Consider the following 27,874-nt stretch of genomic DNA (forward strand, 5'->3'; position numbering starts at 1 on the left):
GCTGGGCCCCAGCTGAACTGTTTGCCTTGTTGGGGAGGTAAATAGGGACCCAGTGTTGGGCAGTAAATTAGCCGCCCTCTGACCCCTCCGAGAACCTATAAGTCAAATTCATTTGCCTCAGGGGGAGAAGGTTCCATTGTACCCCCCCCCCTCTCACCTACTCGCTCACAATAGACAATAATAGCGGCTGCCACGGTCGTCTGCAGGAACAATAAACCCACGGCTGTTTTCTCAGCTTTCTGTCAGGTTTTCTCCCACCTAATAATTACCCCCCCCCCCCCCCACGAAGGCTCAGGATCACTAAATACTCCAAACTTCCATAAACTTCTTATGTCTGAGACTCAACAAGAGACATTCTATTCCCCAACAGAAATATCTTTCTCTACTCACTTTAACTGTTATTCTACTGTCCCCATCTTGTCCTACTGTCTCCATCTTGTCCTACTGTCTCCATCTTGTCCTACTGTCCCCATCTTACCCTACTGTCTCCATCTTGCCCTACTGTCTCCATCTTGTCCTACTGTCTCCATCTTGTCCTACTGTCTCCATCTTGCCCTACTGTCTCCATCTTGTCCTACTGTCTCCATCTTGTCCTACTGACTCCATCTTGTCCTACTGTCTCCATATTGCCCTACTGTCCCCATCTTGCCCTACTGTCTCCATCTTGTCCTACTGACTCCATCTTGTCCTACTGTCTCCATCTTGTCCTACTGTCTCCATCTTGCCCTACTGTCTCCATCTTGTCCTACTGACTCCATCTTGTCCTACTGTCTCCATATTGCCCTACTGTCCCCATCTTTCCCTACGGTCCCCATCTTGCCCTACTGTCCCCATCTTGCCCTACTGTCCCCATCTTGCCCTACGGTCCCCATCTTGCCCTACTGTCTCCATCTTGCCCTACTGCCCCCATCTTGCCCTACTGTCCCCATCTTGCCCTACTGTCTCCATCTTGCCCTACGGACCCCATCTTGCCCTACTGTCTCCATCTTTCCCTACTGTCTCCATCTTGCCCTACTGTCCCCATCTTGCCCTACTGTCTCCATCTTGCCCTACTGTCTCCATCTTGCCCTACTGTCCCCATCTTGCCCTACTGTCTCCATCTTGCCCTACTGTCCCCATCTTGCCCTACTGTCTCCATCTTGCCCTACTGTCTCCATCTTGCCCTACTGTCTCCATCTTGCCCTACTGTCCCCATCTTTCCCTACTGTCTCCATCTTGCCCTACTGTCTCCATCTTGTCCTACTGTCTCCATCTTGTCCTACTGTCTCCATCTTGCCCTACTGTCTCCATCTTGTCCTACTGTCTCCATCTTATCCTACTGTCTCCATCTTATCCTACTGTCTCCATCTTGCCCTACTGTCTCCATCTTGTCCTACTGTCTCCATCCTGCCCTACTGTTTCCATCTTGTCCTACTGTCTCCATCTTGTCCTACTGTCTCCATCTTGTCCTACTGTCTCCATCTTGCCCTACTGTCTCCATCTTGTCCTACTGTCTCCATCTTGCCCTACTGTCTCCATCTTGCCCTACTGTCTCCATCTTGTCCTACTGTCTCCATCTTGTCCTACTGTCTCCATCTTGCCCTACTGTCTCCATCTTGCCCTACTGTCTCCATCTTGTCCTACTGTCTCCATCTTGCCCTACTGTCTCCATCTTGTCCTACTGTCTCCATCTTGTCCTACTGTCTCCATCTTGTCCTACTGTCTCCATCTTGCCCTACTGTCTCCATCTTGCCCTACGGTCCCCATCTTGCCCTACTGTCTCCATCTTGCCCTACTGCCCCCATATACACATTGGGTAGAGGTTGCGCTTGGGGCAGTTCTTTACCTTTGACATCTCCCAGGTTCCCCGATCCCATTGCGAGGAGCTTGTCCTTCCAGTCTTTAGACAGAAGCTTTTCTATACTGGGGGTTTCTGGGGAAAGAGAAGAGGGAAGAGGTCGGTATCTCACAGACATTTCATGGAACAAACACAATATCCGGCCCCTTCTAAACTACAACTCCCAGAAGCCCCCGGGGGCCAATTGCTAAACCAACAGGAAGGCCATGGACACTGTATAAAGGCTCCTATCTACACACTTGGGGTTCCCAACAAACCCCCAAACCCTCCTAATAGGTCATTCGCAGAAATTTGGCACCCATAGATTATAGGGGGGGGATGAGCCCCAGATAAAGCTGAAGCTAGGGTTTGGGGGCCACTAAACTGACTGTGCTTATCCGCCCCCCACATTATGTGAATGACAGGTTCCCACCCCCCGGTGCAACTCCCGGCACGCTGCGGGGGCAATTACATACAAAAGGCGCATTTCTGCCGCTGTGACAGTGATTGTGCCCCCCCGGGGGGGGTTCCTTACATATATATATAACGCTGAATACAAATGCAATTGAAATGCAGAGGACAATGGAGCGAATGGAAGGATTGTGCGGCGGTGTCAGCGGAGACGGGCGCACAATAACGCCGCCATTCAATTGGGCGATTATGAGCGAGAGCCGCGTCTCCGCCCGGGACAATGGGCCGCGCTTCTAATCCGCTTTTAAGAAAGTCGCCGCTGTTATTGCCCCCGCACTTGTGTTTATGTGCGTCGCCCAATTGTTTGCCCATTTGACTACCCCCCGCGGCGCCGAGACGCCGCCGCTTGTTAACTCATCAAAGGAACAGTCAGGCCTGAAGGACAAGATTATTACAACCTGGTTAATTTCCCCTGATGAAGAAAAGAGAGAGATAAGAGAGTGGAACCATCGTTATTATCCCCCAGCCTGAGAGCCGCCGCAGCCACCGGCGCATTTCTAAAGGCCCCACTTTGCTGCGATAATGCGACTAAAACACAAGTCTGGTCTCCGCCACTTAGTGCCTCCCACAATGCACTGATATATAATATTATACATTTACTGCAACTCGTTACTTTCCCTTCACTGATAAACCCAACACACAATTATATTCCTTGTATCCTTTCCTCATCCAATCAGATTCCCACTGTAGGCGGAGCTTTCTGCCATACCCAGCATTCCTCTACATACCCAATGGGGCCTGAGCCCCCCTAGGAACATTCAGTAGGGCAAGATGGGGACAGTAGGGCAAGATGGGGACAGTAGGGCAAGATGGGGACAGTAAGGCAAGATGGGGACAGTAGGGCAAGATGGGGACAGTAGGGCAAGATGGAGACAGTAGGGCAAGATGGAGACAGTAGGGCAAGATGGAGACAGTAGGGCAAGATGGGGACAGTAGGGCAAGATGGGGGCAGTAAGGCAAGATGGGGGCAGTAAGGCAAGATGGGGACAGTAGGGTGAGATGGGGACAGTAGGACAAGATGGGGACAGTAGGACAAGATGGGGACAGTAGGGCAAGATGGGGGAAGTAAGGCAAGATGGGGACAGTAGGGCAAGATGGGGACAGTAGGGCAAGATGGGGACAGTAGGGCAAGATGGGGACAGTAGGGCAAGATGGGGACAGTAGGGCAAGATGGAGACAGTAGGGCAAGATGGAGACAGTAGGGCAAGATGGGGACAGTAGAGCAAGATGGGGACAGTAGGGCAAGATGGGGACAGTAGGGGCAAGATGGAGACAGTAGGGCAAGATGGAGACAGTAGGGCAAGATGGGGACAGTAGAGCAAGATGGGGACAGTAGGGCAAGATGGGGACAGTAGGGCAAGATGGAGACAGTAGGGCAAGATGGAGACAGTAGGGCAAGATGGAGACAGTAGGGCAAGATGGAGACAGTAGGGCAAGACGGAGACAGTAGGGCAAGACGGAGACAGTAGGACAAGACGGAGACAGTAGGGCAAGACGGAGACAGTAGGGCAAGACGGAGACAGTAGGGCAAGATGGAGACAGTAGGGCAAGATGGAGACAGTAGGGCAAGACGGGGACAGTAGGACAAGACGGGGACAGTAGAGCAAGACGGGGACAGTAGGGCAAGACGGAGACAGTAGGACAAGACGGAGACAGTAGGACAAGACGGAGACAGTAGGGCAAGACGGAGACAGTAGGGCAAGACGGAGACAGTAGGGCAAGATGGAGACAGTAGGGCAAGATGGAGACAGTAGGACAAGATGGAGACAGTAGGGCAAGATGGGGACAGTAGGGCAAGATGGGGACAGTAGGACAAGATGGGGACAGTAGAGCAAGATGGGGACAGTAGGGCAAGATGGAGACAGTAGGGCAAGATGGGGACAGTAGGGCAAGATGGGGACAGTAGGACAAGATGGGGACAGTAGAGCAAGATGGGGAGGGCAAAGATGGAGACAGTAGGGCAAGATGGAGACAGTAGGGCCAAGATGGGAGACAGTAGGACAAGATGGAGACAGTAGGACAAGATGGGAGACAGTAGGAGAAGATGGAGACAGTAGGGCAAGATGGAGACAGTAGGGCAAGATGGAGACAGTAGGGCAAGATGGAGACAGTAGGGCAAGATGGAGACAGTAGGGCAAGATGGAGACAGTAGGACAAGATGGAGACAGTAGGGCAAGATGGAGACAGTAGGACAAGATGGAGACAGTAGGACAAGATGGAGACAGTAGGGCAAGATGGGGACAGTAGGGCAAGATGGGGACAGTAGGGCAAGATGGAGACAGTAGGGCAAGATGGAGACAGTAGGGCAAGATGGAGACAGTAGGGCAAGATGGAGACAGTAGGGCAAGATGGAGACAGTAGGGCAAGATGGAGACAGTAGGGCAAGATGGAGACAGTAGGGCAAGATGGAGACAGTAGGGCAAGATGGAGACAGTAGGGCAGATGGAGGAGACAGTAGGCAAGATGGGGACAGTAGGGCAAGATGGGGACAGTAGGGCAAGATGGAGACAGTAGGGCAAGATGGAGACAGTAGGGCAAGATGGAGACAGTAGGACAAGATGGGGACAGTAGGACAAGATGGAGACAGTAGGGCAAGATGGAGACAGTAGGGCAAGATGGAGACAGTAGGGCAAGATGGGGACAGTAGGGCAAGATGGGGACAGTAGGGCAAGATGGAGACAGTAGGACAAGATGGGGACAGTAGGACAAGATGGAGACAGTAGGGCAAGATGGAGACAGTAGGGCAAGATGGAGACAGTAGGGCAAGATGGAGACAGTAGGGCAAGATGGGGGCAGTAGGACAAGATGGAGACAGTAGGGCAAGATGGGGACAGTAGGGTAAGATGGAGACAGTAGGGCAAGATGGGGACAGTAGGGCAAGATGGAGACAGTAGGACAAGATGGGGACAGTAGGACAAGATGGAGACAGTAGGGCAAGATGGGGACAGTAGGGCAAGATGGAGACAGTAGGGCAAGATGGGGACAGTAGGACAAGATGGAGACAGTAGGGCAAGATGGGGACAGTAGGGCAAGATGGAGACAGTAGGACAAGATGGGGACAGTAGGACAAGATGGGGACAGTAGGGCAAGATGGAGACAGTAGGGCAAGATGGGGACAGTAGGACAAGATGGAGACAGTAGGGCAAGATGGAGACAGTAGGGCAAGATGGGGACAGTAGGGCAAGATGGAGACGGGGCCTTAGAGGGGTCTCGTGACGTAGTGGAATGAAAGGGGGGACACGGAACATCTCATCCCGTATCAGTAAGGGCAGATATAATATATATGGATGGGAGCCATTGCCCCTATTTTGCCCCCCCCCGGAAGCTTTTAGTTAAAAGCCAAAGTCGTCGGTGCCGGAGCCTCTCAGCCCTGTGACCATTGTTCCCAGTGCCCGGGGGGGGGGAGTCACTGGGGGGACAATGGGCCGGAGCCAGTGAGCCGCACACATTGCCCCCCCCCCCCGCGCGCCCGACATACTCGCCGCTCACTAATAAAATAGAAAAAATAATGTTTTTTTCTCTTTTCTCTCTGAGGCCGGCGTGGGGGCCGCGCGTTACTGGCGAGAGCGCCGACAGTCAGTAAAAGCTCCGAGACCCCAGCGAGGCGGGAATGTCGGAACAGAAATCCTTTGTGCGGCGACAATGGGGCCGGGGAACCTTCCGGCGGCGGAATCAAGTCCTTTTACTTTTACCCATTGTCAGGGTGGATAATAAAGTCGCTCCCCGCGGCGCCCACGCTTGCGCCGTGTAAAGAGACCGCACTCTCGCAGCCATTGTGCCGCGGCCGCAGGGTCTCTCGCCCAAACTAAAAAGTTGCCCATTGACTTTAATGCATTTGGAGTAAGAAAAAAATGCAGCCGTCGATGGAAAAGTCGCCGAGACAAATGTTGCGGAGACAAAAAAGTCGCCATTTGACTTCTCGGATTTGTCGCCGTTTTGCAAATTTTTCAGCCGTTTGGCCAAGGGATAAAACCGATTCTATTGCTTTCCTATGAGTGTAGAGTAGCTGGTGTGGCCTGCCCCATAGAAAATAATGGGACCCATTTAGCCAAACGTGGTGGAAAAGCTAAAAAAGGTTAATATGAAGGATTCTTGCGAGTATTAACCCATAGTGTGCCGAGGCAGGGATGGGCCCAAGGTAAGAGCTGATGCTCTTGGCACAATTGCCCCAGTGGTGAAGGGTCCGTGTGTCGGCGCGGGGGTCCCGGGGGGGGCAGAGGGAGAAGAGGGCAGAGACAAGGAGGGAGATTGTCTGAGTGAGGGGGGGTAAGTGACAGCTGGGGGCTATGAGGGCATGCTGGGAGCTGTAGTTGCACATTATCCAGCGGGTAAAGCTCTGCCAGGGCCCCAAGCTGAGGGTTTCTTTAAATAAAAGGAGCAGCCCCTGTGCCAACCGTGCCCTCTGGCTGATACTCCAATCAGGGAGCGTTAGGGTTAAACTCTCACACACATATGCTTCCTAGCATTGGTGCCCACTGGCAAGCCCCCCCCTCTCCCCCCCCTGGCACTGCCAATCACAGTTAGAGTGACATTCTGGCTCCTCCGTGCCTCCCTCTCACTTTGTGCCCAGTGCCCACTGGCAAGCCCCCCCTCTCCCCCCTGGCACTACCAACCCCAGTTAGAGTGACATTCTGTGCCCCCTCTCACTCTGTGCCCAGTGCCCACTGGCAAGCCCCCCTCTCCCCCCTGGCACTACCAACCCCAGTTAGAGTGACATTCTGTGCCCCCTCTCACTCTGTGCCCAGTGCCCACTGGCAAGCCCCCCTCTCCCCCCTGGCACTGCCAACCCCAGTTAGAGTGACATTCTGTGCCCCCCTCTCACTCTGTGCCCAGTGCCCACTGGCAAGCCCCCCTCTCCCCCCTGGCACTGCCAACCCCAGTTAGAGTGACATTCTGTGCCCCCTCTCACTCTGTGCCCAGTGCCCACTGGCAAGCCCCCCTCTCCCCCCTGGCACTACCAACCCCAGTTAGAGTGACATTCTGTGCCCCCCTCTCACTCTGTGCCCAGTGCCCACTGGCAAGCCCCCCTCTCCCCCCTGGCACTACCAACCCCAGTTAGAGTGACATTCTGTGCCCCCTCTCACTCTGTGCCCAGTGCCCACTGGCAAGCCCCCCTCTCCCCCCTGGCACTACCAACCCCAGTTAGAGTGACATTCTGTGCCCCCTCTCACTCTGTGCCCAGTGCCCACTGGCAAGCCCCCCCTCTCTCCCCCTGGCACTACCAACCCCAGTTAGAGTGACATTCTGTGCCCCCTCTCACTCTGTGCCCAGTGCCCATTGGCAAGCCCCCCTGGCACTGCCAACCCCAGTTAGAGTGACATTCTGTGCCCCCCTCTCTGCCCAGTGCCAAGCGCGCCAACCAGCGACTCCTTCATGTGGAACAATGCGACCTGGAATTGCCGGCCAACATTCTGCCCCCCCCCCGGAGCCAAAGGGACAAATCAGCTGAGTTCTTGTCAATACAAAGGTATACGGGGGGGGGGGGGGGGCACCATCACTGCCCATTTAGTGCATTTAGCGCTTGGATTGCAAAATGAGTGACTTCTAATACAAGGAAGTGAGAAGTTGCACAAGGACTACAAGTCCCAGAATCCCCTGCTGCTGCTGCTGCCCCAACTGATATTAGACTGGAACCTGCATAGAATCAATACATTCACTGTCAGGTTAGAACCTCACACACATATATATATCTATAGCCCCCCCTCCCCATACACATATATATATATATATATCTATAGCCCCCCCTCCCCATACACATATATATATATATATCTATAGCCCCCCCTCCCCATACACACATATATATATATATCTATAGCCCCCCCTCCCCTGCCCCATACACATATATATATATATCTATAGCCCTCCCTCCCCTGCCCCATACACATATATATATATATCTATAGCCCCCCTCCCCTGCCCCATACACACATATATATATATCTATAGCCCCCCCCCGCCCCATACACATATATATATATATCTATAGCCCCCCCCTCCCTGCCCCTGCCCCATACACATATATATATATATCTATAGCCCCCCCCCTCCCCTGCCCCATACACACATATATATATATCTATAGCCCCCCCCCGCCCCATACACATATATATATATATCTATAGCCCCCCCCTCCCCTGCCCCATACACATATATATATATATCTATAGCCCCCCCTGCCCCATACACATATATATATATCTATAGCCCCCCCTGCCCCATACACATATATATATATCTATAGCCCCCCTGCCCCATACACACATATATATATCTATAGCCCCCCCTGCCCCATACACACATATATATATCTATAGCCCCCCCTGCCCCATACACACATATATATATATATATATGTCTATAGCCCCCCTCCCCTGCCCCATACACACAGATATATATCTATAGCCCTCCCTGCCCCATACACACATATATATATCTATAGCCCCCCTGCCCCATACACACATATATATATATATATATATATGTCTATAGCCCCCCCTCCCCTGCCCCATACACACAGATATATATCTATAGCCCCCCCTACCCTGCCCCATACACACAGATATATATATTACAAGATGCCCCCCCTGCCCCATACACACACACAGATATATATATTACAACATGCCCCCCCTGCCCCATACACACACATATATATATATTACAAGATGCCCCCCCTCCCCTGCCCCATACACACATATATATATCTATAGCCCCCCCTCCCCTGCCCCATACACACATATATATATATATCTATAGCCCCCCCCTGCCCCATACACACATATATATATATATATCTATAGCCCCCCCCCCTGCCCCATACACACACAGATATATATATATATTACAACATGCCCCCCCCTCCCCTGCCCCATACACACACACATATATATATATATCTATATTACAACATGCCCCCCCGCCCCATACACACACAGATATATATATATCTATAGCCCCCCCTGCCCCATACACACACAGATATATATATATTACAACATGCCCCCCCTGCCCCATACACACAGATATATATATATTACAAGATGCCCCCCCTGCCCCATACACACACAGATATATATATATTACAAGATGCCCCCCCTGCCCCATACACACACAGATATATATATATTACAAGATGCCCCCCCTCCCCTGCCCGATAGTTTCATTAACACCTTTCTATGCCCGACAAATGCCCGTAGGAGGGGGGGGCGCTATGTGGCTGGCACGGGGGGGGGGGGGGCTGCGATAATAAATAGCGAGCAGCTGCGAGATTCAGGTCAGAAACGCACGGTTGGCATTTGCTAGTTGACAGCTGTCATCTTTAAATCCCCCCATGTGGCCTGGAAACCGACAACATCCGCAAATGGTTTTTTCCAGGGAAAACAATTAAACAATTTAAAACAACAAAAAATGTACATTTTAAAAAAAAACCCCCCAAATCATTTTCTATCGGTGCCAAACGCCAGGGGCCTCTGCCTCTCCCCAATACCCGGTGCCAAGTATGGGGGGCCCCAGAACTGCAATATTACAGGGGGGGGCCCCCAGCAAAGTGTTATCATGAAATAAAAGCCCATTGGCTGCCAGAAAGGAATAAAAACCAAATCCTTACTGTTGTCGGCGTGGGGGTTCCCTTCCCGGAGACTGACACCCGGCCAATCCCTCCTGTCCCCTGACATTCCGGCAACTTTTACATTTAGTTCACAATGTGCTCTTGTCAGCAGGAAGAGGAGTCAATTGCTGGGGGGGGGGGGGGTCAGGGGGAGGGGCTTATACCTTCCTAAGTGCCCCCCCCTGCAGCTGCAGGACAGCACAGTGCATATTATGTTCTTAATTATTGCAGCTTTTTTTAACTCCCCGTGCTGACAGCTGCCCCCGATATCTGCCCCAACAGGTGCCATTAGGGCCCGAACAATGGGCCGAGCTCTGATTGGCAGAACATCCTGACAAGTGAAAGGAGCAGCAAATGGTCTGACAAGACACCGATCCCTGGGTCACTCACTACTTACAGCTTATTGTGTGCCCAGAGCATTCCCTCTCTGTATATTTGTATTTATACATATGGGTAGGGGGTGCCATAGTGTTTCCCTTAGACAGTACAGTATGGGGGTACAGCTTATTGTGTGCCCAGAGCATTCCTTCTCTGTATATTTGTATTTATACATATGGGTAGGGGGTGCCATAGTGTTTCCCTTAGACAGTACAGTATGGGGGTACAGCTTATTGTGTGCCCAGAACATTCCCTCTCTGTATATTTGTATTTATACATATGGGTAAGAGGTGCCATAGTGTTTCCCTTAGACAGTACAGTATGGGGGTACAGATTATTGTGTGCCCAGAACATTCCTTCTCTGTATATTTGTATTTATACATATGGGTAGGGGGTGCCATAGTGTTTCCCTTAGACAGTACAGTATGGGGGTACAGCTTATTGTGTGCCCAGAACATTCCCTCTCTGTATATTTGTATTTATACATATGGGTAGGAGGTGCCATAGTGTTTCCCTTAGACAGTACAGTATGGGGGTACAGCTTATTGTGTGCCCAGAACATTCCCTCTCTGTATATTTGTATTTATACATATGGGTAGGAGGTGCCATAGTGTTTCCCTTAGACAGTACAGTATGGGGGTACAGCTTATTGTGTGCCCAGAACATTCCCTCTCTGTATATTTGTATTTATACATATGGGTAGGGGGTGCCATAGTGTTTCCCTTAGACAGTACAGTATGGGGGTACAGCTTATTGTGTGCCCAGAACATTCCTTCTCTGTATATTTGTATTTATACATATGGGTAGGGGGTGCCATAGTGTTTCCCTTAGACAGTACAGTATGGGGGTACAGCTTATTGGTGTGCCCAGAACATTCCCTCTCTGTATATTTGTATTTATACATATGGGTAGGGAGGTGCCATAGTGTTTCCCTTAGACAGTACATTATGGGGGTACAGCTTATTGTGTGCCCAGAACATTCCTTCTCTGTATATTTGTATTTATACATATGGGTAGGGAGGTGCCATAGTGTTTCCCTTAGACAGTACATTATGGGGGTACAGCTTATTGTGTGCCCAGAACATTCCTTCTCTGTATATTTGTATTTATACATATGGGTAGGGAGGTGCCATAGTGTTTCCCTTAGACAGTACAGTATGGGGGTACAGCTTATTGTGTGCCCAGAACATTCCTTCTCTGTATATTTGTATTTATACATATGGGTAGGGGGTGCCATAGTGTTTCCCTTAGACAGTACAGTATGGGGGTACAGCTTATTGTGTGCCCAGAACATTCCCTCTCTGTATATTTGTATTTATACATATGGGTAGGGGGTGCCATAGTGTTTCCCTTAGACAGTACAGTATGGGGGTACAGCTTATTGTGTGCCCAGAACATTCCCTCTCTGTATATTTGTATTTATACATATGGGTAGGGGGCGCCATAGTGTTTCCCTTAGACAGTACAGTATGGGGGTACAGCTTATTGTGTGCCCAGAACATTCCTTCTCTGTATATTGTATTTATACATATGGGTAGGGGGTGCCATAGTGTTTCCCTTAGACAGTAAGTATGGGGGTACAGCTTATTGTGTTGCCCAGAACATTCCCTCTCTGTATATTTGTATTTATACATATGGGTAGGGGGTGCCATAGTGTTTCCCTTAGACAGTACAGTATGGGGGTACAGGCTTTATTGTGGTGCCCAGAACATTCCCTCTCTGTATATTTGTATTTATACATATGGGTAGGGGGTGCCATAGTGTTTCCCTAGACAGTACAGTATGGGGGTACAGCTTTATTGTGTGCCCAGAACATTCCTTCTCTGTATATTTGTATTTATACATATGGGTAGGGGGTGCCATAGTGTTTCCCTTAGACAGTACAGTATGGGGGGTACAGCTTATTGTGTGCCCAGAACATTCCTCTCTGTATATTTGTATTATACATATGGGTAGGAGGTGCCATAGTGTTTCCCTTAGACAGTACAGTATGGGGGTACAGCTTATTGTGTGCCCAGAACATTCCCTCTCTGTATATTTGTATTTATACATATGGGTAGGAGGTGCCATAGTGTTTCCCTTAGACAGTACAGTATGGGGGTACAGCTTATTGTGTGCCCAGAACATTCCTTCTCTGTATATTTGTATTTATACATATGGGTAGGAGGTGCCATAGTGTTTCCCTTAGACAGTACAGTATGGGGGTACAGCTTATTGTGTGCCCAGAACATTCCCTCTCTGTATATTTGTATTTACACACATGGCTGGGAGGTACCATGAGACAGTGGGGGGGGGGGGGGGGTACCTAGCACATAGAGAACATTCCTTGCAGTAGAAGGAAGCCCCCCTGGGGGTGAATAGAGACAATAGATTTACAGCTCGGTGTCACTCAGTAGCTGAGAATAAAGAAACAGCTGTACTTTATGGGGGGGGGGATAAAAGCCCCGGTGGGCAAGGAATGGGGGCAAGAAAGAAGCAGCTACTCCAATTCTGTGGTTACCGGGGGGGGGGGGGGCAAATGCTGCGGTTACTGGGGTGCAAAGGAAGGGGGGGGCAATTATTGGGTCAAAGTGGGGGATCAGCAGGTGTTAGAGGGCAAGACAGACCCTTGGGGCAATTGGCTCTAATGGGGCCCCCGAATGTGCTTTATTGCCCTGAGCTTGGCAAATACTAAAGAATCCCGAGACCCCCGGGCAGTGGGCTAAACTGAGACGTCAGCTCAAATACCCCCCCCCCCCAGCTGTCATGGACCCCGCGCTCCCAGGGGATCCGGTAACAGGGACACTCGTTAGGGAAACAGGCAAATGGTTTTGCCAAGATTAAAGGGAACACGCACCCTAATAATAAATACGGGTGCAGGGCGCCCCCACTGGCACTACAGCCCGCAGCACCCCGCAATGGAGCCCAAACCAACGGACCATTTGCCTTTCTCTTCTGACAGTAAAACTGGAGATGCCTTGTGGTTGCTATGGCCAGTGACCCTGGCAACCAGACGGTAGACTTTTATTATCACTCATTTTATCTTTCAGCCAATGCGCCTCATAAACCTGCAGCCAAGGAAAATGCAAGTGAGGGAGACTTGCCCTTTAATGCACTGAGGGAATGTCTCTTCCCATAGGACCCTGTGTGCTGGGGGGGGGGTATTTGTGCTTCAGTTACACTGTGGGGGCAGTAGGGGCCCCCCTGCTATTTACGTCCCGGAGCTTAAATGGAGTTGGGCTATTTTCTGTCTCACTAGCGGCTCCCAGACATTTATGTCTTTAAAAGCTCAGCGGTTTGTTTTGTTCCTTAGCGTAACCCGTCCCCGGCCTCCCCAGGCAGCAGCGCTGTAACTGTGCCTTTCCCATTATACTCCTTAGCGTAACCCGTCCCCGGCCTCCCCAGGCAGCAGCGCTGTAACTGTGCCTTTCCCATTATACTCCTTAGCGTAACCCGTCCCCGGCCTCCCCAGGCAGCAGCGCTGTAACTGTGCCTTTCCCATTATACTCCTTAGCGTAACCCGTCCCCGGCCTCCCCAGGCAGCAGCGCTGTAACTGTGCCTTTCCCATCATGCTCCTTAGCGTAACCCGTCCCCGGCCTCCCCAGGCAGCAGCGCTGTAACTGTGCCTTTCCCATCATGCTCCTTAGCATAACCCGTCCCCGGCCTCCCCAGGCAGCAGTGCTGTAAACTGTGCCTTTCCCATCATGCCCTTAGCGTAACCCGTCCCGGCCTCCCCAGGCAGCAGCGCTGTAACTGTGCCTTTCCCATCATGCTCCTTAGCGTAACCCGTCCCGGTCTCCCCAGGCAGCAGCGCTGTAACTGTGCCTTTCCCATCATGCTCCTTAGCGTAACCCGTCCCGGCCTCCCCAGGCAGCAGCGCTGTAACTGTGCCTTTCCCATTATACTCCTTAGCGTAACCCGTCCCCGGCCTCCCCAGGCAGCAGCGCTGTAACTGTGCCTTTCCCATTATACTCCTTAGCGTAACCCGTCCCCGGCCTCCCCAGGCAGCAGCGCTGTAACTGTGCCTTTCCCATTATACTCCTTAGCGTAACCCGTCCCCGGCCTCCCGGGCAGCAGCGCTGTAACTGCGCCTTTCCCATTATACTCCTTAGCGTAACCGTCCCGGCCTCCCCAGGCAGCAGCGCTGTAACTGTGCCTTTCCCATTATACTCCTTAGCGTAACCCGTCCCGGCCTCCCCAGGCAGCAGCGCTGTACTGTGCCTTTCCCATTATACTCCTTAGGGTAACCCGTCCCCGGCCTCTCCAGGCAGCAGTGCTGTTACTGTGCCTTTCCCATTATACTCCTTAGCGTAATCCGTCCCTGGCCTCCCCAGGCAGCAGCGCTGTAACTGTGCCTTTCCCATTATACTCCTTAGCGTAACCCGTCCCCGGCCTCCCTGGGCAGCAGCGCTGTAACTGTGCCTTTCCCATCATACTCCTTAGCGTAACCCATCCCCGGCCTCCCCGGGCAGCAGCGCTGTAACTGTGCCTTTCCCATTATACTCCTTAGCGTAACCCGTCCCCGGCCTCCCCGGGCAGCAGCGCTGTAACTGTGCCTTTCCCATTATACTCCTTAGCGTAACCCGTCCCCGGCCTCCCCAGGCAGCAGCGCTGTAACTGTGCCTTTCCCATCATACTCCTTAGCGTAACCCATCCCCGGCCTCCCCGGGCAGCAGCGCTGTAACTGTGCCTTTCCCATCATACTCCTTAGCGTAACCCATCCCCGGCCTCCCCGGGCAGCAGCGCTGTAACTGTGCCTTTCCCATTGTGTAATGTAGTAACGTAGTAATGTAGTACCGAGAGAGGGTCCCTGTCTCATTCGCTGCAACTCCCAGCACCCTGTGCCAATGAGGGGCGGGAGCAATGAGTCCGCTGGGATTGGTTATGGTCTCTGTGATAGATAGGCAGACAGTCAGAGACATTGATAAATAGATAGATAGATAATAAATAGATGGATACATGGATATATGATGAATAGATAGATAGATAGATAGATGATAGATAGATAGATAGATAGACAGACAGATAGATAGATGATAGATAGATAGATAGATAGATAGATAGATAGATAGATAGATAGACAGACAGACAGACAGACAGACAGACAGATAGATAGATAGATGATAGATAGACAGATAGATAAATAGATAGATAATAAAATAGATGGATACATGGATATATGATGAATAGATAGCAAGATAGACAGATGATAGATAGATAGATAGATAGATAGACAGGTAGATGATAGATAGATAGATTATAGATAGATGATAGATAGATATATAGATAAATAGATGATAGATAGATGATAGATACATAGACAGTTGGATAGATAGATAGATAGATAGATAGATAGATAGACAGGTAGATGATATATAGATAGATAGATAGATAGATAGATATATAGATAAATAGATAATAGATAGATAGATGACAGACAGACAGATTATCTATTCCCTGCGGAAGTTTCCCGCACACAGTTCCAGTCGCTCGGATGAGCCGGGGGGGGGGGGCTGCACTTATCGATGCGACTCTGACTATTTTTAGTTCGGTTCTAGACATAAACACAGTTTCTGGCTGTTTTTTCCTTCTGTTTTTTATCTGAGAGTTTTGGGCGCAAATTGCAACGTAGGAAAGTAAATAAGTAAATACCGGATCGGGGGGTCCGGGGGGGTCCAGGCTGCCCCCACAGTTGAGTGGGACGGAACCGGCCGGGGGGGTGGGGCTTTACTGGGCCCTGTGATAATAAGGGGTTAAACCATTTGTGCTACATTAGTCAGGGCCGGAATGCCTGGCATCCATTTAACTAGATACCCCCCCAACCCCCCCATGGGCAACTCCCGGCACCCCCCGAGCCCATAATCCCCTCATCCCAACACCAACGGGGCAGATTAGTGGCATGAAACGGTGCCCGCCGGCTTCCCATTGGCTGAGCCTAATGAGCGGGGGGGGGGGGGGGCAGGGGGGTATCCCTTACACTTGGGAAACTGAATCTGAATCCGCTCACAGGGGGCTTAATGTCACCGATACCCCCCCCCCCAGTGCCGGAAATAAACCTGTATATAGTGATACTTATGGGCCGCAGAGCTTACAGTCTGATACTCTCACATACACAAACACAGGGGGGGGGGTCTTCATTTAATATGGGGGTCCCTAGGGCCCCACACAGTCCCCCCCTTAAACCAGTCCTCTGTATTAATCTTACTGCCCACATATCCCCCCATTCCTGCACTGCTGCTCCCGACTCCCGACACAATGTTGCAGCAGCCAAGATCCAAGTTCCCATGATGCCTTGCACGCTGTGTGATTAATATACGCAAGGCATCGTGGGAAATGCCGCCTTGCCCAGAGGAGGCCGGACTAGTGCTCGGCAGTCGGAACCAGCAGTGCAGCTTTACATTCCCACGTTGCTAATTGGGGCAATTGCTGAGAATCATTTTCCCTCATTATGCAACGTTTCCTATTTGGCTTTACTCCCCCTTTAAACAAACATTCCGCGGAATCCTTACGCCCAGAAACCGCCACGACAAGGTTATGAACCAAAATCAGCGGAATTCGCCCCAAAAATTCCCTTCAGAAATGAGACTGTTGCTGCTTTTTATTCCATTTGCGCGAAACAACATTGTTCCACCCGGAGCAGCAGCCAGAAATTCCCCACAGGGAGGGAGGGGAGACCCGGCCCCGCCTCCTGGGGGGACAGAAATGGTTAAAAATTGCTGCCCCTCCCCCAGCGACCAAACGATCTAAAGACGCCAATCTGCAACATTTTTCCGAGAGGAAACGCTAACTCGGGGGGCTGTTTACTTTAAGGGCAAGTCACGCATTTCAGATATTTCCGCGCAGGGAATAAAGGAGGGAATTGTGACTGCTGAGACAATGTAGCAGAGGCTACTGGGGATTAGACGGTTTCATCCGGCTGCAGGTTGAGAAGCGAAAGGAATTACCTAATTGGTTGCCGTGGGGTTACTGCCCAGGTGATAATCTGCCCGGTCTTTATAAAGGAGCCCCCAGCAACGCAATCCTATTGGTTTAATGATTTAATTATTTTATAGTCGATTTAGGGTCCAGAGATCCGAATAACGGCAAGTCCCCTTTTCTGGAAAACCCCAGGTCCAGAGGATTCTGGATAAAAGGCCCCATATCTATCTATCTGTTTTTTATCTATCTATCTATGTATCTATCTATCTATCTATCTATCTATCTATCTATCTGTCTGTCTGTCTGTCTATCATCTATCTATCTATCTATCTGTCTGTCTGTCTGTCTGTCTATCTATCTATGTATCTATCTATGTATCTATCTATCTATCTATCTATCTATCTGTCTGTCTGTCTGTCTGTCTATCTATCTATCTATGTATCTATCTATCTATCTATCTATCTATCTATCTATCTATCATCTATCTATCTATCTGTCTGTCTGTCTGTCTGTCTATCTATCTATCTATTATCTATATCTATCTATTATCTATATCTATCTATCTATCTATCTATCTATCTATCTATCTATCTATCTATCTATCTATCTATCATCTCTCTCTCTTTCTCTCTCTCTCTCTCTATCTATTTATTATCTATCTATCTATCTATCTATCTATCTATCTATCTATCTATCTATCAGTCTGTCTATCTACATACATCTCACAATTACACAATGTATTTCTTTGTAGCTATTTATTCTATGCAGTCAGAACCCGCAGTGCAGTTCCAGCCGCGATGCCCCAAGGTAAGGGAGACACTAAGGGGGGGCTGAGGGGGTTATGGGCTGGAGGGCTGGGGGGCTAAGAGGCTGGGGGGTTAGGGGATGAGGGCTGGGGGACTGAGAGGCGGGGGGTTAGGGGATGAGGGCTGGGGGGCTGAGAGGCTGGGGGGTTAGGGGATGAGGGCTGGGGGGCTGAGAGGCCTGGGGGGTTAGGGGATGAGGGCTGGGGGGCTGAGAGGCTGGGGGGTTAGGGGATGAGGGCTGGGGGCTGAGAGGCTGGGGGGTTAGGGGATGAGGGCTGGGGGGCCTGAGAGGCTGGGGGGTTAGGGATGAGGGCTGGGGGGCTGAGAGGCCTGGGGGGTTAGGGATGAGGGCTGGGGGGCTGAGAGGCTGGGGGGTTAGGGGAATGAGGGCTGGGGGGCTGAGAGGCTGGGGGTTAGGGGATGAGGGCTGGGGGGCTGAGAGGCGGGGGTTAGGGGAGGGCTGGGGGCTGAGAGGCGGGGGGTTAGGGGATGAGGGCTGGGGGGCTGGGGGGTTAGGGGATGAGGGCTGGGGGGCTGAGAGGCTGGGGGTTTAGGGGATGAGGGCTGGGGGGCTGAGAGGCCTGGGGGGTTAGGGGGAAGGGCTGGGGGGCTGAGAGGCTGGGGGTTAGGGGATGAGGGCTGGGGGGCTGAGAGGCTGGGGGGTTAGGGGATGAGGGCTGGGGGGCTGAGAGGCTGGGGGGTTAGGGATGAGGGCTGGGGGGCTGAGAGGCTGGGGGGTTAGGGGATGAGGGCTGGGGGGCTGAGAGCTGGGGGGTTTAGGGGAAGGGCTGGGGCTGAGAGGCTGGGGTTAGGGAATGAGGGCTGGGGGGCTGAGAGGCTGGGGGGTTAGGGACTGAGGGCTGGGGGGGTTAAGGCTGGGGGGTTGAGGGCTGGGGGGGGGGTTGGGAATATATTTATTTTTGCTAACAGACCCCTCTCACACGACTGCAGCCTCTGTTTCCCACAATCCCCCGGGCGCTGGATGTGCTGCTGCGCTGCTGCCGTATTTATGTAGCGGGGCTGCTGTATAACAAAGGGCCAGTGTGCAGCAGCCACAGGAAGGGCCTGTCTCCCCGACTACACTCACTGCATTCACTCAAATTGGCAACAGGCCCCCCAGTTCCTGGCTCGGAGCTGCCAGTCGGGGGCCCGGGATTCAATAACCAATTATCCAACCGCCAACTCACTTTATCCAAGGTTTGTAAACTGCTATAATGGCCCAGTGTCCCCCCCAACCCCCAGCCAATACGGTGTCGGGCCCCCACAAGGGACACTTCTGGGGTAGGAGGGCCCCCCAGCTTGGGGGTGTAGAGAGAAACACAAAGGGCAAGTTATTCTGCCAAATAATTGTTAGTTATATCAGTATTAGGGGCCCCAGGATTCCTGCTCTGCAAGGGCGATGTTTGCCTGCGTAGGTGAGATCCTTATTCTATATTCATGGGGGTCAGATGTGCTGGGAAGTCACTTGTCATTAACTCAGTATCGACTCCCGTATCTGCCCATTCACAGCAGTGTGGGGCAACATACCTCTTTCTGCCCCACAGTTTAACCCCTTCCTGCACATCCCGGCCCTCACAGAATGGGAGGAGTAACATGCCCTGGAGGCAAGAGAGGGACAGTAGGGCAAGATGGGACGTGGGGACAGTAGGAGCAAGATGGCGGGGACAGTAGGGCAAGATGGACACAGTAGGGCAAGATGGGGGGACATGAGGGCAAGAGATGGGGGAGACAGCTGAGGGCAAGATGGGACAGTAGGGCAAGATGAACAGTAAGAGGCAAGATGGAGGACAGTAGAGGCAAGAGAGAGGGACAGTAGGGCAAGAATGGGGACAGTAGGGGCAAGATGGGGACAGTAGGGCAAGATGGAGACAGTAGGGGCAAGATGGGGACCAGTAGTAGGGCAAGATGGAGACAGTAGGGCAAGATGGGGTAGGGGACAGAATAGTAGGACAAGATGGAGACAGTAGGGCAAGATCAGTGGGATGGGACAGTAGGCAAGATGGAGACAGTAGGGCAAGATGGGGAGACAGTATTTTAGGGCAAGATGGGGACAGTGGGGGAAGAGGGGACAGTAGGGCAAGATGGAGACAGTAGGGCAGATGGGGGACAGATAGGGCAAGATGGGCAGGGGGACAGCAGATACATCTGAGACAGTAAGATGGAGAGAACGTAGTAGGGCAAGATATGGGGACAGATAGGCACAGATGCGAATAAGACTAGGGATCATGGGGACAGTAGGCAAGATGGGAACTAGAGGGCGACGTAGTGGCAGATAGGGAATGGGACAGTAGGGCAAGATCTGGAGACGAGTGGAAGATGGGGCAGTAGATGTGGATACAGTAGCAAAAAACATAGCAATCAGTAGGGCAACGATGGGGGAAGTAGGGCAATGGTATGGGGGCACAGTAGGGAGAGAGGATGCAGACAGTAGCGTAGTATGGGATAGGGCAAGATAGCGGGCAAGATAGCAAGGAGGGGCCAGATGGGACAGTAGGGTCATAGTGGACAGAGGGCAAGATGGGACAGTAGGGCAAGATAGGGAATGATGCGGAAGAGGGCAAAGTGAGGCAAGAGGGAGATGGAGACAGTAGGGCACATAACGTAGGGCAAGAATGGAGACAGTACAAAGTATGGTACAGTAGGGGCAAGAATGGGAGACAGTCTGACTCTACAGTAGGGCGAAGAGGGGAGGGAGACAGTAGGCTGGGCAAAGGAGGGAGATAGGTAGGCATGATAGGATGCATAGGAAATGGCGGGAGAGGAGACATAAGGGGCAAGTGGATGGAGCAGTAGATGGCTAAGATTGGATCACAGTACTAGGGCAAGATGGGAGACAGTAAGTTGGCAAGATGGGAGACAGTGCAGTAGTGGCAAGATGGGACAGTAGGGCAAGATGGGGACAGTAGGGCAAGATGGAGGACAGAGGGCAAGATCGGGAACAAGTAGACTACGTGGGCAAGGAAAACATATAGATGGAGATGGGGGAAGTAGGGCAGAATGGAGACAGTAGAGGCAAGTAGGGACGGGCAAGATGGAGACAGAGAGTAGGGCAAGATGGAGGACAGTAGGGACAAGATGGGGACCAGTAGAGGGCAAGATGGAGACAGTGAGGGACAGTAGGGCAAGTGGAACACATGGTGGAACGCAAAGGGGCAAGATGGAGGAGCGATAGGGCTAAGTAGGGCAGAAGAGGGGAACGTATGATTTAAGTAAGAGGACAGTAGGGGCAAGATGGGAGACAGTAGGTAGAGGGCAAGTAGATGGAGACAGTAGGAAGATGGACAGTAGGGGGAGACAGAGGAAGGAGGAACAGTAGGGCAAGAAGTAGTGGCAAGAGGGGAGGACAGTAGGGGATAGACAGTAGGGCAAGATGGAGACAGTAGGGCAAGAATAGGGGAGCAGAGGGGACAGTAGGGCAAGATGGAGACAAGAAGGGAAGTAGGGCAAGATGGGGACAGTAGGGCAAGATGGAGACAGTAGGGCAAGATGGAGACAGTAGGCGAAGAGGTGAGACAGTAGGGCAAGATGGGAGACAGTAGGGGCAGATGGGGACAGTAGGGCAAGAAAGACAGTAGGCAAGATGGGAGACAGTAGAGGGCAAGATGGAGACAAGTAGGGCAGATGGAGACAGTGGGCAGATGGCAGTAAGGGGAGGGGACAGTGGGCAAGATGGAGACAGTAGGGCAAGATGGGGACAGTAGGGCAAGATGGAGACAGTACGTAGGGCAAGAGGAGGGACAAGTAGGGCAAGATAGGGACAGTAGGGCAAGATGGAGGAAAGTAGGGCAAGATGGAGACAGTAAGGGCAACAAGAGGGAGACAGTAGGGGCAAAGGATGAGACAGTAGTGAGGCAAGATGGGGACAGGGGCAAGATGGGGACAGTAAGGGCAAGATGGGGACAGTAGGGCAAGATGGAGACAGTGTGGCAAGATGGGGACAGTAGGGCAAGATGGAGACAGTAGGGCAAGATGGAGACAGTAGTAGGACAAGATGGGGACAGTAGGGCAAGATGGAGACAGTAGGTAGGGGCAAGATGGGCGACAGTAGGGCAAGATGGGACAGTAGAGGGCAAGATGGGGACAAAGAGGAAGTGGGACGATGGAGGCAGAAAGAGAGAGTAGGCAAGATGGGACAAGTACGGGCAAGCAAGTGGGGACAGTAGGGCAAGATGGAGACAGTAGAGGGCAAGATGGGAGACTATAGTAGGGCAAGATGGGGACAGTAGATAGGGCAAGATGGGACAGTAGGGAGAGATGGGCAGTAAGATGGCAGTGGAGACAGGTAGGCAAGATGGAAGGACAGATAGGCGAGATGTGGAGACAGTAGGGCAAGATGGAGAACAGATAGGGGCGGCAAGATGGGGACAGTGTGGGGGCAAGATGGGGAGCAGATAAGGTAGGCAAGCAAGAGATGGGGACAGAGAAGGGCAAGATGGGGAGACAGTAGGCACAAGAGGGGACAGTAGGGCAAGATGGAGACAGTTAGGGCAAGAAGGGGACAGTAGGTGCAAGATGGGAGACAGTAGGGGCAAGATGGAGACAGTAGGGCAAGATGGGAGACAGTAGGGCAAGTAGGGAAAGACAGCTAGGGCAAGATGGAGACAGTAGGGCAAGAAAGGGAGACAGTAAGGGCAAGATGGAGACAGTAGGGCAAGATGGGACAGTAGGGCAAAGATGAGGACAAGTAGGGACAGAGGAGACAGTAGGGCAAGATGGGACAGTAGGGCAAGAGGGAGACATAGGGGCAAGATGGGAACAGTAGATAGAGGCAAGATGGAGACAGTAGGGCAAGATGGAGACAGTAGGGCAAGATGGAGGACAGTAGGGCAAGATGGACGGTAGGGCAGATGGGGACAAGTAGGGCAAGATGGAGAACAGTGGGCAAGATGGAGACAGTGGGGACAAGATGGAGACAGTAGGGCAAGATGGAGACAGTAGGGCAAGATGAGACAAGTAGGGCAAGATGGGGACAGTAGGGCAAGATGGGACAGTAGGCAGATGGGACAGTAGGGCAAGATGAGACAGTAGGGCAAGATGGAGAACAGTGTAGTAGGGCAAGATGGGACAGTAGGGCAAGATGGAGACAGTAGGGCAAGATGGAGCAGTAGACAGATGGGGAACAGTAGGGCAAGATGGAGACAGTAGGGCAAGAGGGGAGACAGTAGGGCAAGGATGGCGGACAGTAGGGCAAGATGGGGACAGTAGGGGCAAGAGGGGGACAGTAGGGCAAGATGGGACAGTAGGGCAAGATGGAGACAGTAGGGCAAGATGGGGACAGTAGGGCAAGATGGGGACAGTAGCCAAGATGGAGACAGTAGGGCAAGATGGGGACAGTAGGGCAAGATGGGAGACAGTTAGGGCAGATGATGGAGCAGTATAGGGCAAGATGGGAACAGTAGGGCAAGATGGGACAGTAGGGCAAGATGGAGACAGTAGGGCAAGATGGAGACAGTAGGGCAAGATGGGGACAGTAGGGCAAGATGGAACAGTAGGGCAAGATGGAGACAGTAGGGCAAGATGGGGACAGTAGGGCAAGATGGAGACAGTAGCGCAAGATGGGGACAGTAGGGCAAGATGGGAGAGACAGTAGGACAAGATGGAAGACAGTAGGGCAAGATTGGGGACAGTAGGGCAAGAATGGAGACAGTAGGCAAGAGGGGACAGTAGCGCAAGATGAGGAACAGTAGCAGATGGAGACAGTAGTGGGCAAGATGGAGACAGTAGGACAAGATGGGACAGTAGGGCAAGATGTGGACAGTAGGGCAAGATGGTGAGACAGTAGGGCAAGATGGGACAGTGGGGAATCAGGGCAAGATGGACAGTAGGAGATCAACAGGACAGTGGAGACAGTAGGGCAAGATGGAGACAGTAGGGCAAGATGGAGACAGTAGGGCAGATGGAAGACTAGTAGGGCAAGAGGGAGACAGTAGGGGGCAAGATGGGGACAGTAGGGCAAGATGGAGAAGTAGGGCAGATGGAGACAGTAGGGCAAGAGGGGACAGTAGGGCAAGATGGAGACAGTGATAGGGCAAGATGGGACAGTAGGGCAAGATGGAGGACAGTAGGGCAAGATGGGGACAGTAGGGCAAGATGGAGACAGTAGGGCAATGGGAGACAGTAGGGCAAGATGGGGACTAGAGGGCAATGATGGAGACAGTAGGGACAAGATGGGACAGTAGGGCAAAGAGAGACGGAGTTAGGGCAAGATGGGGACAGTAGGGCAAGATGGGGACAGTAGGGCAGAATGGGGGACAGATAGGCGTAGATGGAGTGAAAGTAGGGCAAGATTGGGGACAGTAGGCAAGAAGGGACAGTAGGCAAATGGAGACAGTAGGGCAGATGGGACAGTAGGGCAAGATGGGGACAGTAGGCAAGATGGGACAGTAGGACGAGAATGGGGAGCAGTAGGCAGATGGAGACAGTAGGGCAGATGCAGACAGTAGGGCGAGTGGAGACATAGGGCAGATGGAGACAGTAGGGCAAGATGGAGACAGTAGGACAAGATGGAGACAGTGGGCAGATGGAGACAGTGGGGCAAGATGGAGACAGTAGGACAAGATGGAGACAGTAGGACAAGATGGAGACAGTGGGCAGGATGGAGACAGGGCAAGATGGAGACAGTAGGACAAAGTAGGTGGGACAGTAGGGCAAGATGGGACAGTTAGGAAGATGGACAGTAGGGCAAGATGGGGGACAGTAGGGCAAGATGGGGACAGTAGGGCAAGATGGGGACGAGTAGGGCAGATGGGACAGTAGGGCAAGATGGAGACAGTAGGACAAGATGGGGACAGTAGGACAAGATGGAAACAGTATAGGGCAAGATGGAGACAGTAGGTACAAGAAGATGGGGACAGTAGGGCAAGATGGGGACAGTTAGGGCAAGATGGAGACAGAGTAGGACAAGATGGAGACAGTGGGGCAAGATGGAGACAGTGGGGCAGGATGGAGACAGTAGGAGACAAAGATGGGGACAGTAGGGCAAGGATGGGAGAAGTAGGCAAGATGGAGACAGTAGGACAAGATGGAGACGTAGGGCAGGATGGGCAGTAGGACAAGATGGACAGTAGGGCAAGATGGAGACAGTAGGGCAAGATGGGGACAGTAGGGCAAGATGGGGACAGTAGGCAGATGGGACAGTAGGGCAAGATGGAGACAGTAGGACAAGATGGGGACAGTAGGACAGATGGAAACAAGTAGGGGCAAGATTGGAGACAGTTAGGGCAAGATGGGCGGACAGTAGGGCAAGATGGGACAGTAGGCAAGATGGGGACAGTAGGCAAGATGGAGACAGTGGGCAAGATGGAGACAGTAGGGCAAGATGGAGACAGTAGGACAAGATGGGGACAGTAGGGCAAGATGGAGACAGTTGGGCAAGATGGAGACAAGTAGGGCAAGATGGAGACAGTGGGGCAAGATGGAGACAGTAGGGCAAGATGGAGACGTAGGGCAAGATGGAGACAGTAGGGCAAAGATGGGGACAGTAGGCAAGATGGGGGACAGTAGGGCAAGATGGAGACAGTAGGCAAGATGGGCAGTAGGGAAGAGGGAGAGAGTAGGGCAAGATGGAGACAGTAGGGCAAAAGAGGAGACAGTGGGCAAGATGGAGACAGTAGGGCAAGGATGGAGCAAGGGCAGATGGGGACAGTAGGGCAAGATGGGGACAGTAGGCAAGATGGGAGACAGTTAGGGCAAGATGGGGCAGTAGGGAAAGAGGGAGACAGTAGGGCAAGATGGAGACAGTTAGGGAAGATGGGACAGATAGGGCAAGATGGGACAGTAGGGCAAGATGGGGACGTAGGGAAAGAGGGAGACGTAGGGCAAGATGGAGACAGTAGGCAAGAGGAGACAGTGGGCAAGATGGACAGTAGGGCAAGATGGAGACAGTAGGGCAAGATGGGGACAGTAGGGCAAGATGGAGACAGTAGGGCAGATGGAGACAGTAGGGCAGATGGAGACAGTAGGGCAGATGGAGACAGTAGGGCAAGATGGAGACAGTAGGCAAGATGGGGACAGTGGGCAAGATGGAGACAGTGGGGCAAGATGGAGACAGTAGGACAAGATGGAGACAGTAGGACAAGATGGAGACAGTGGGCAAGATGGAGACAGTAGGGCAAGATGGAGACAGTAGGACAAGATAGGGAAGTAGGGCAAGATGGGACATAGAGGGACAGTAGGGCAAGATGGGGACAGTAGGCAAGATGGGACGTAGGGCAAGATGGGACAGTAGGGGCAAGATGGGGACAGTAGGGCAAGATTGGGACAGCTAGGCAAGATGGGGACAGTAGGGCAAGATGGAGACAGTAGGCAAGATGGGGACAGTAGGGAGATGGAGGACAGATGGGGCAAGATGGAGACAGTAGGACAAGGATGGACAGTAGGGCAAGATGGGACAGTAGGCAGAGGGCAGTGGAGATGCGAGCAGTAGGGCAGATGGGGACAGTAGGACAAGATGGAAACAGTAGGGCAAGATGGAGACAGTAGAGGCAAGATGGGAGGACAGTAGGGCAAGATGGCGACAGTAGGGCAAGATGGGACAGTAGGGCAAGATGGAGACAGTAGGACAAGAATGGGGGACAGTAGGGCAAGATGGACAGTTAGGCAAGATGGAGGACAGTAGGCAAGATGGGGAACAGTAGGACAAGATGGAAACAGTAGGGCAGGATGGGGACAGTAGGGACAAGAGGAGGACAGTAGGGCAAGATGGGACATAGGGCAAGATGGAGACAGTAGGCAAGATGGGGACAGTAGCGGCAGATGGGGACAGTAGGCAAGATTGGAGACAGTGGGGCAAGATGGAGACAGATAGGACAAGATGGGAACAGTAGGGCAAGATGGGGACAAGTAGGGCAAGATGAGACAGTAGGACAAGATGGAGACAGTAGGCAGGATCAGGGGACAGTAGGAAGCATGGAAACAGTAGGGCAAGATGGAGACAGTAGGGCAAGGATGCGGAGACAGTAGGGCAAGATGGGAGACAGTACGGCAAGATGCGGGACAGTTAGGGCAAGATGGAGACAGTAGGACAAGATGGGGACAGTAGGAACAGGGATGGAGAGGACAGTTAGGGCAAGATGGAGACAGTAGGGCAAGGATGGGGACAGTTAGGGCAAGATGGGGACAGTAGGCAAGATGGGGACAGTAGGGCAAGATGGAGACAGATAGGGCAAGATGGAGACAGTAGGGCAAGATGGAGACAGTTAGGACAGATGGGGACAGTAGGGCAAGATGGAGACAGTGGGGCAAGATGGAGACAGTAGGCGCAAGATGGACTAGACAAGATGGGGCAGATGGAGACAGTAGGCAAGATGGGACAGTGGGGCAAGATGGAGACAGTAGGGCAAGAGGGGACAGTAGGGCAAGATGGGAGACAGTAGGGCAAGATGGAGAACAGTAGGCAAGATGGGGCAGTAGGGAAAAGGGAGGACAGTAGGGCAAGATGGAGACAGTAGGGCAAGATGGAGGACAGTGGGGCAAGATGGAGACAGTAGGGCAAGATGGAGACAGTAAGGCAAGATGGGACAGTAGGGGCAAGATGGGGACAGTAGGGCAAGATGGGGGACAGTAGCGCAAGATGGAGACAGTAGGGCAAGATGGAGGGCAGTAAGGGAAAGAGGGAGACAGTAGGGCAAGATGGAGACAGTAGGGCAGATGGGACAGTAGGGCAAGATGGGGACAGATAGGGCAAGATGGAGACAGTAGGCAAGATGGGGACAGTAGGGACAAGATGGGACAGTAGGGCCAAGATGGGCGACAGTAGGGCAAAGATGGAGCAGTAGGGAAGATGGGGACAGATAGGGACAAGATGGAGACATAGGGCAAGATAGGGGACAGTAGCAGGGCAAGATGGAGACAGTAGGGCAAGATGGAGACAGTCAGGGCAAGATGGGACAGTAGGG

At 52.2% G+C, this 27,874-nt stretch overlaps 1 protein-coding gene across 4 annotated transcripts in view; it reads right to left on the reverse strand.

Annotated features, from left to right (window-relative positions):
* The window catches only part of sox5 (SRY-box 5), a 159,467-nt gene that overhangs the window by 56,773 nt on the left and 74,820 nt on the right, over window positions 1-27,874 (reverse strand). For 3 of the 4 annotated variants that reach the window (XM_031897504.1, NM_001128658.1, XM_031897505.1), the window contains 1 exon segment: window positions 1,826-1,912. In XM_031897504.1, the coding sequence (XP_031753364.1) occupies window positions 1,826-1,912 (87 nt within the window). 4 annotated transcript variants of the gene reach the window in all.

This window comes from Xenopus tropicalis, chromosome 3 (genome assembly GCF_000004195.4).
Source record: "Xenopus tropicalis strain Nigerian chromosome 3, UCB_Xtro_10.0, whole genome shotgun sequence".
NCBI classification, from domain to species: domain Eukaryota; kingdom Metazoa; phylum Chordata; class Amphibia; order Anura; family Pipidae; genus Xenopus; species Xenopus tropicalis.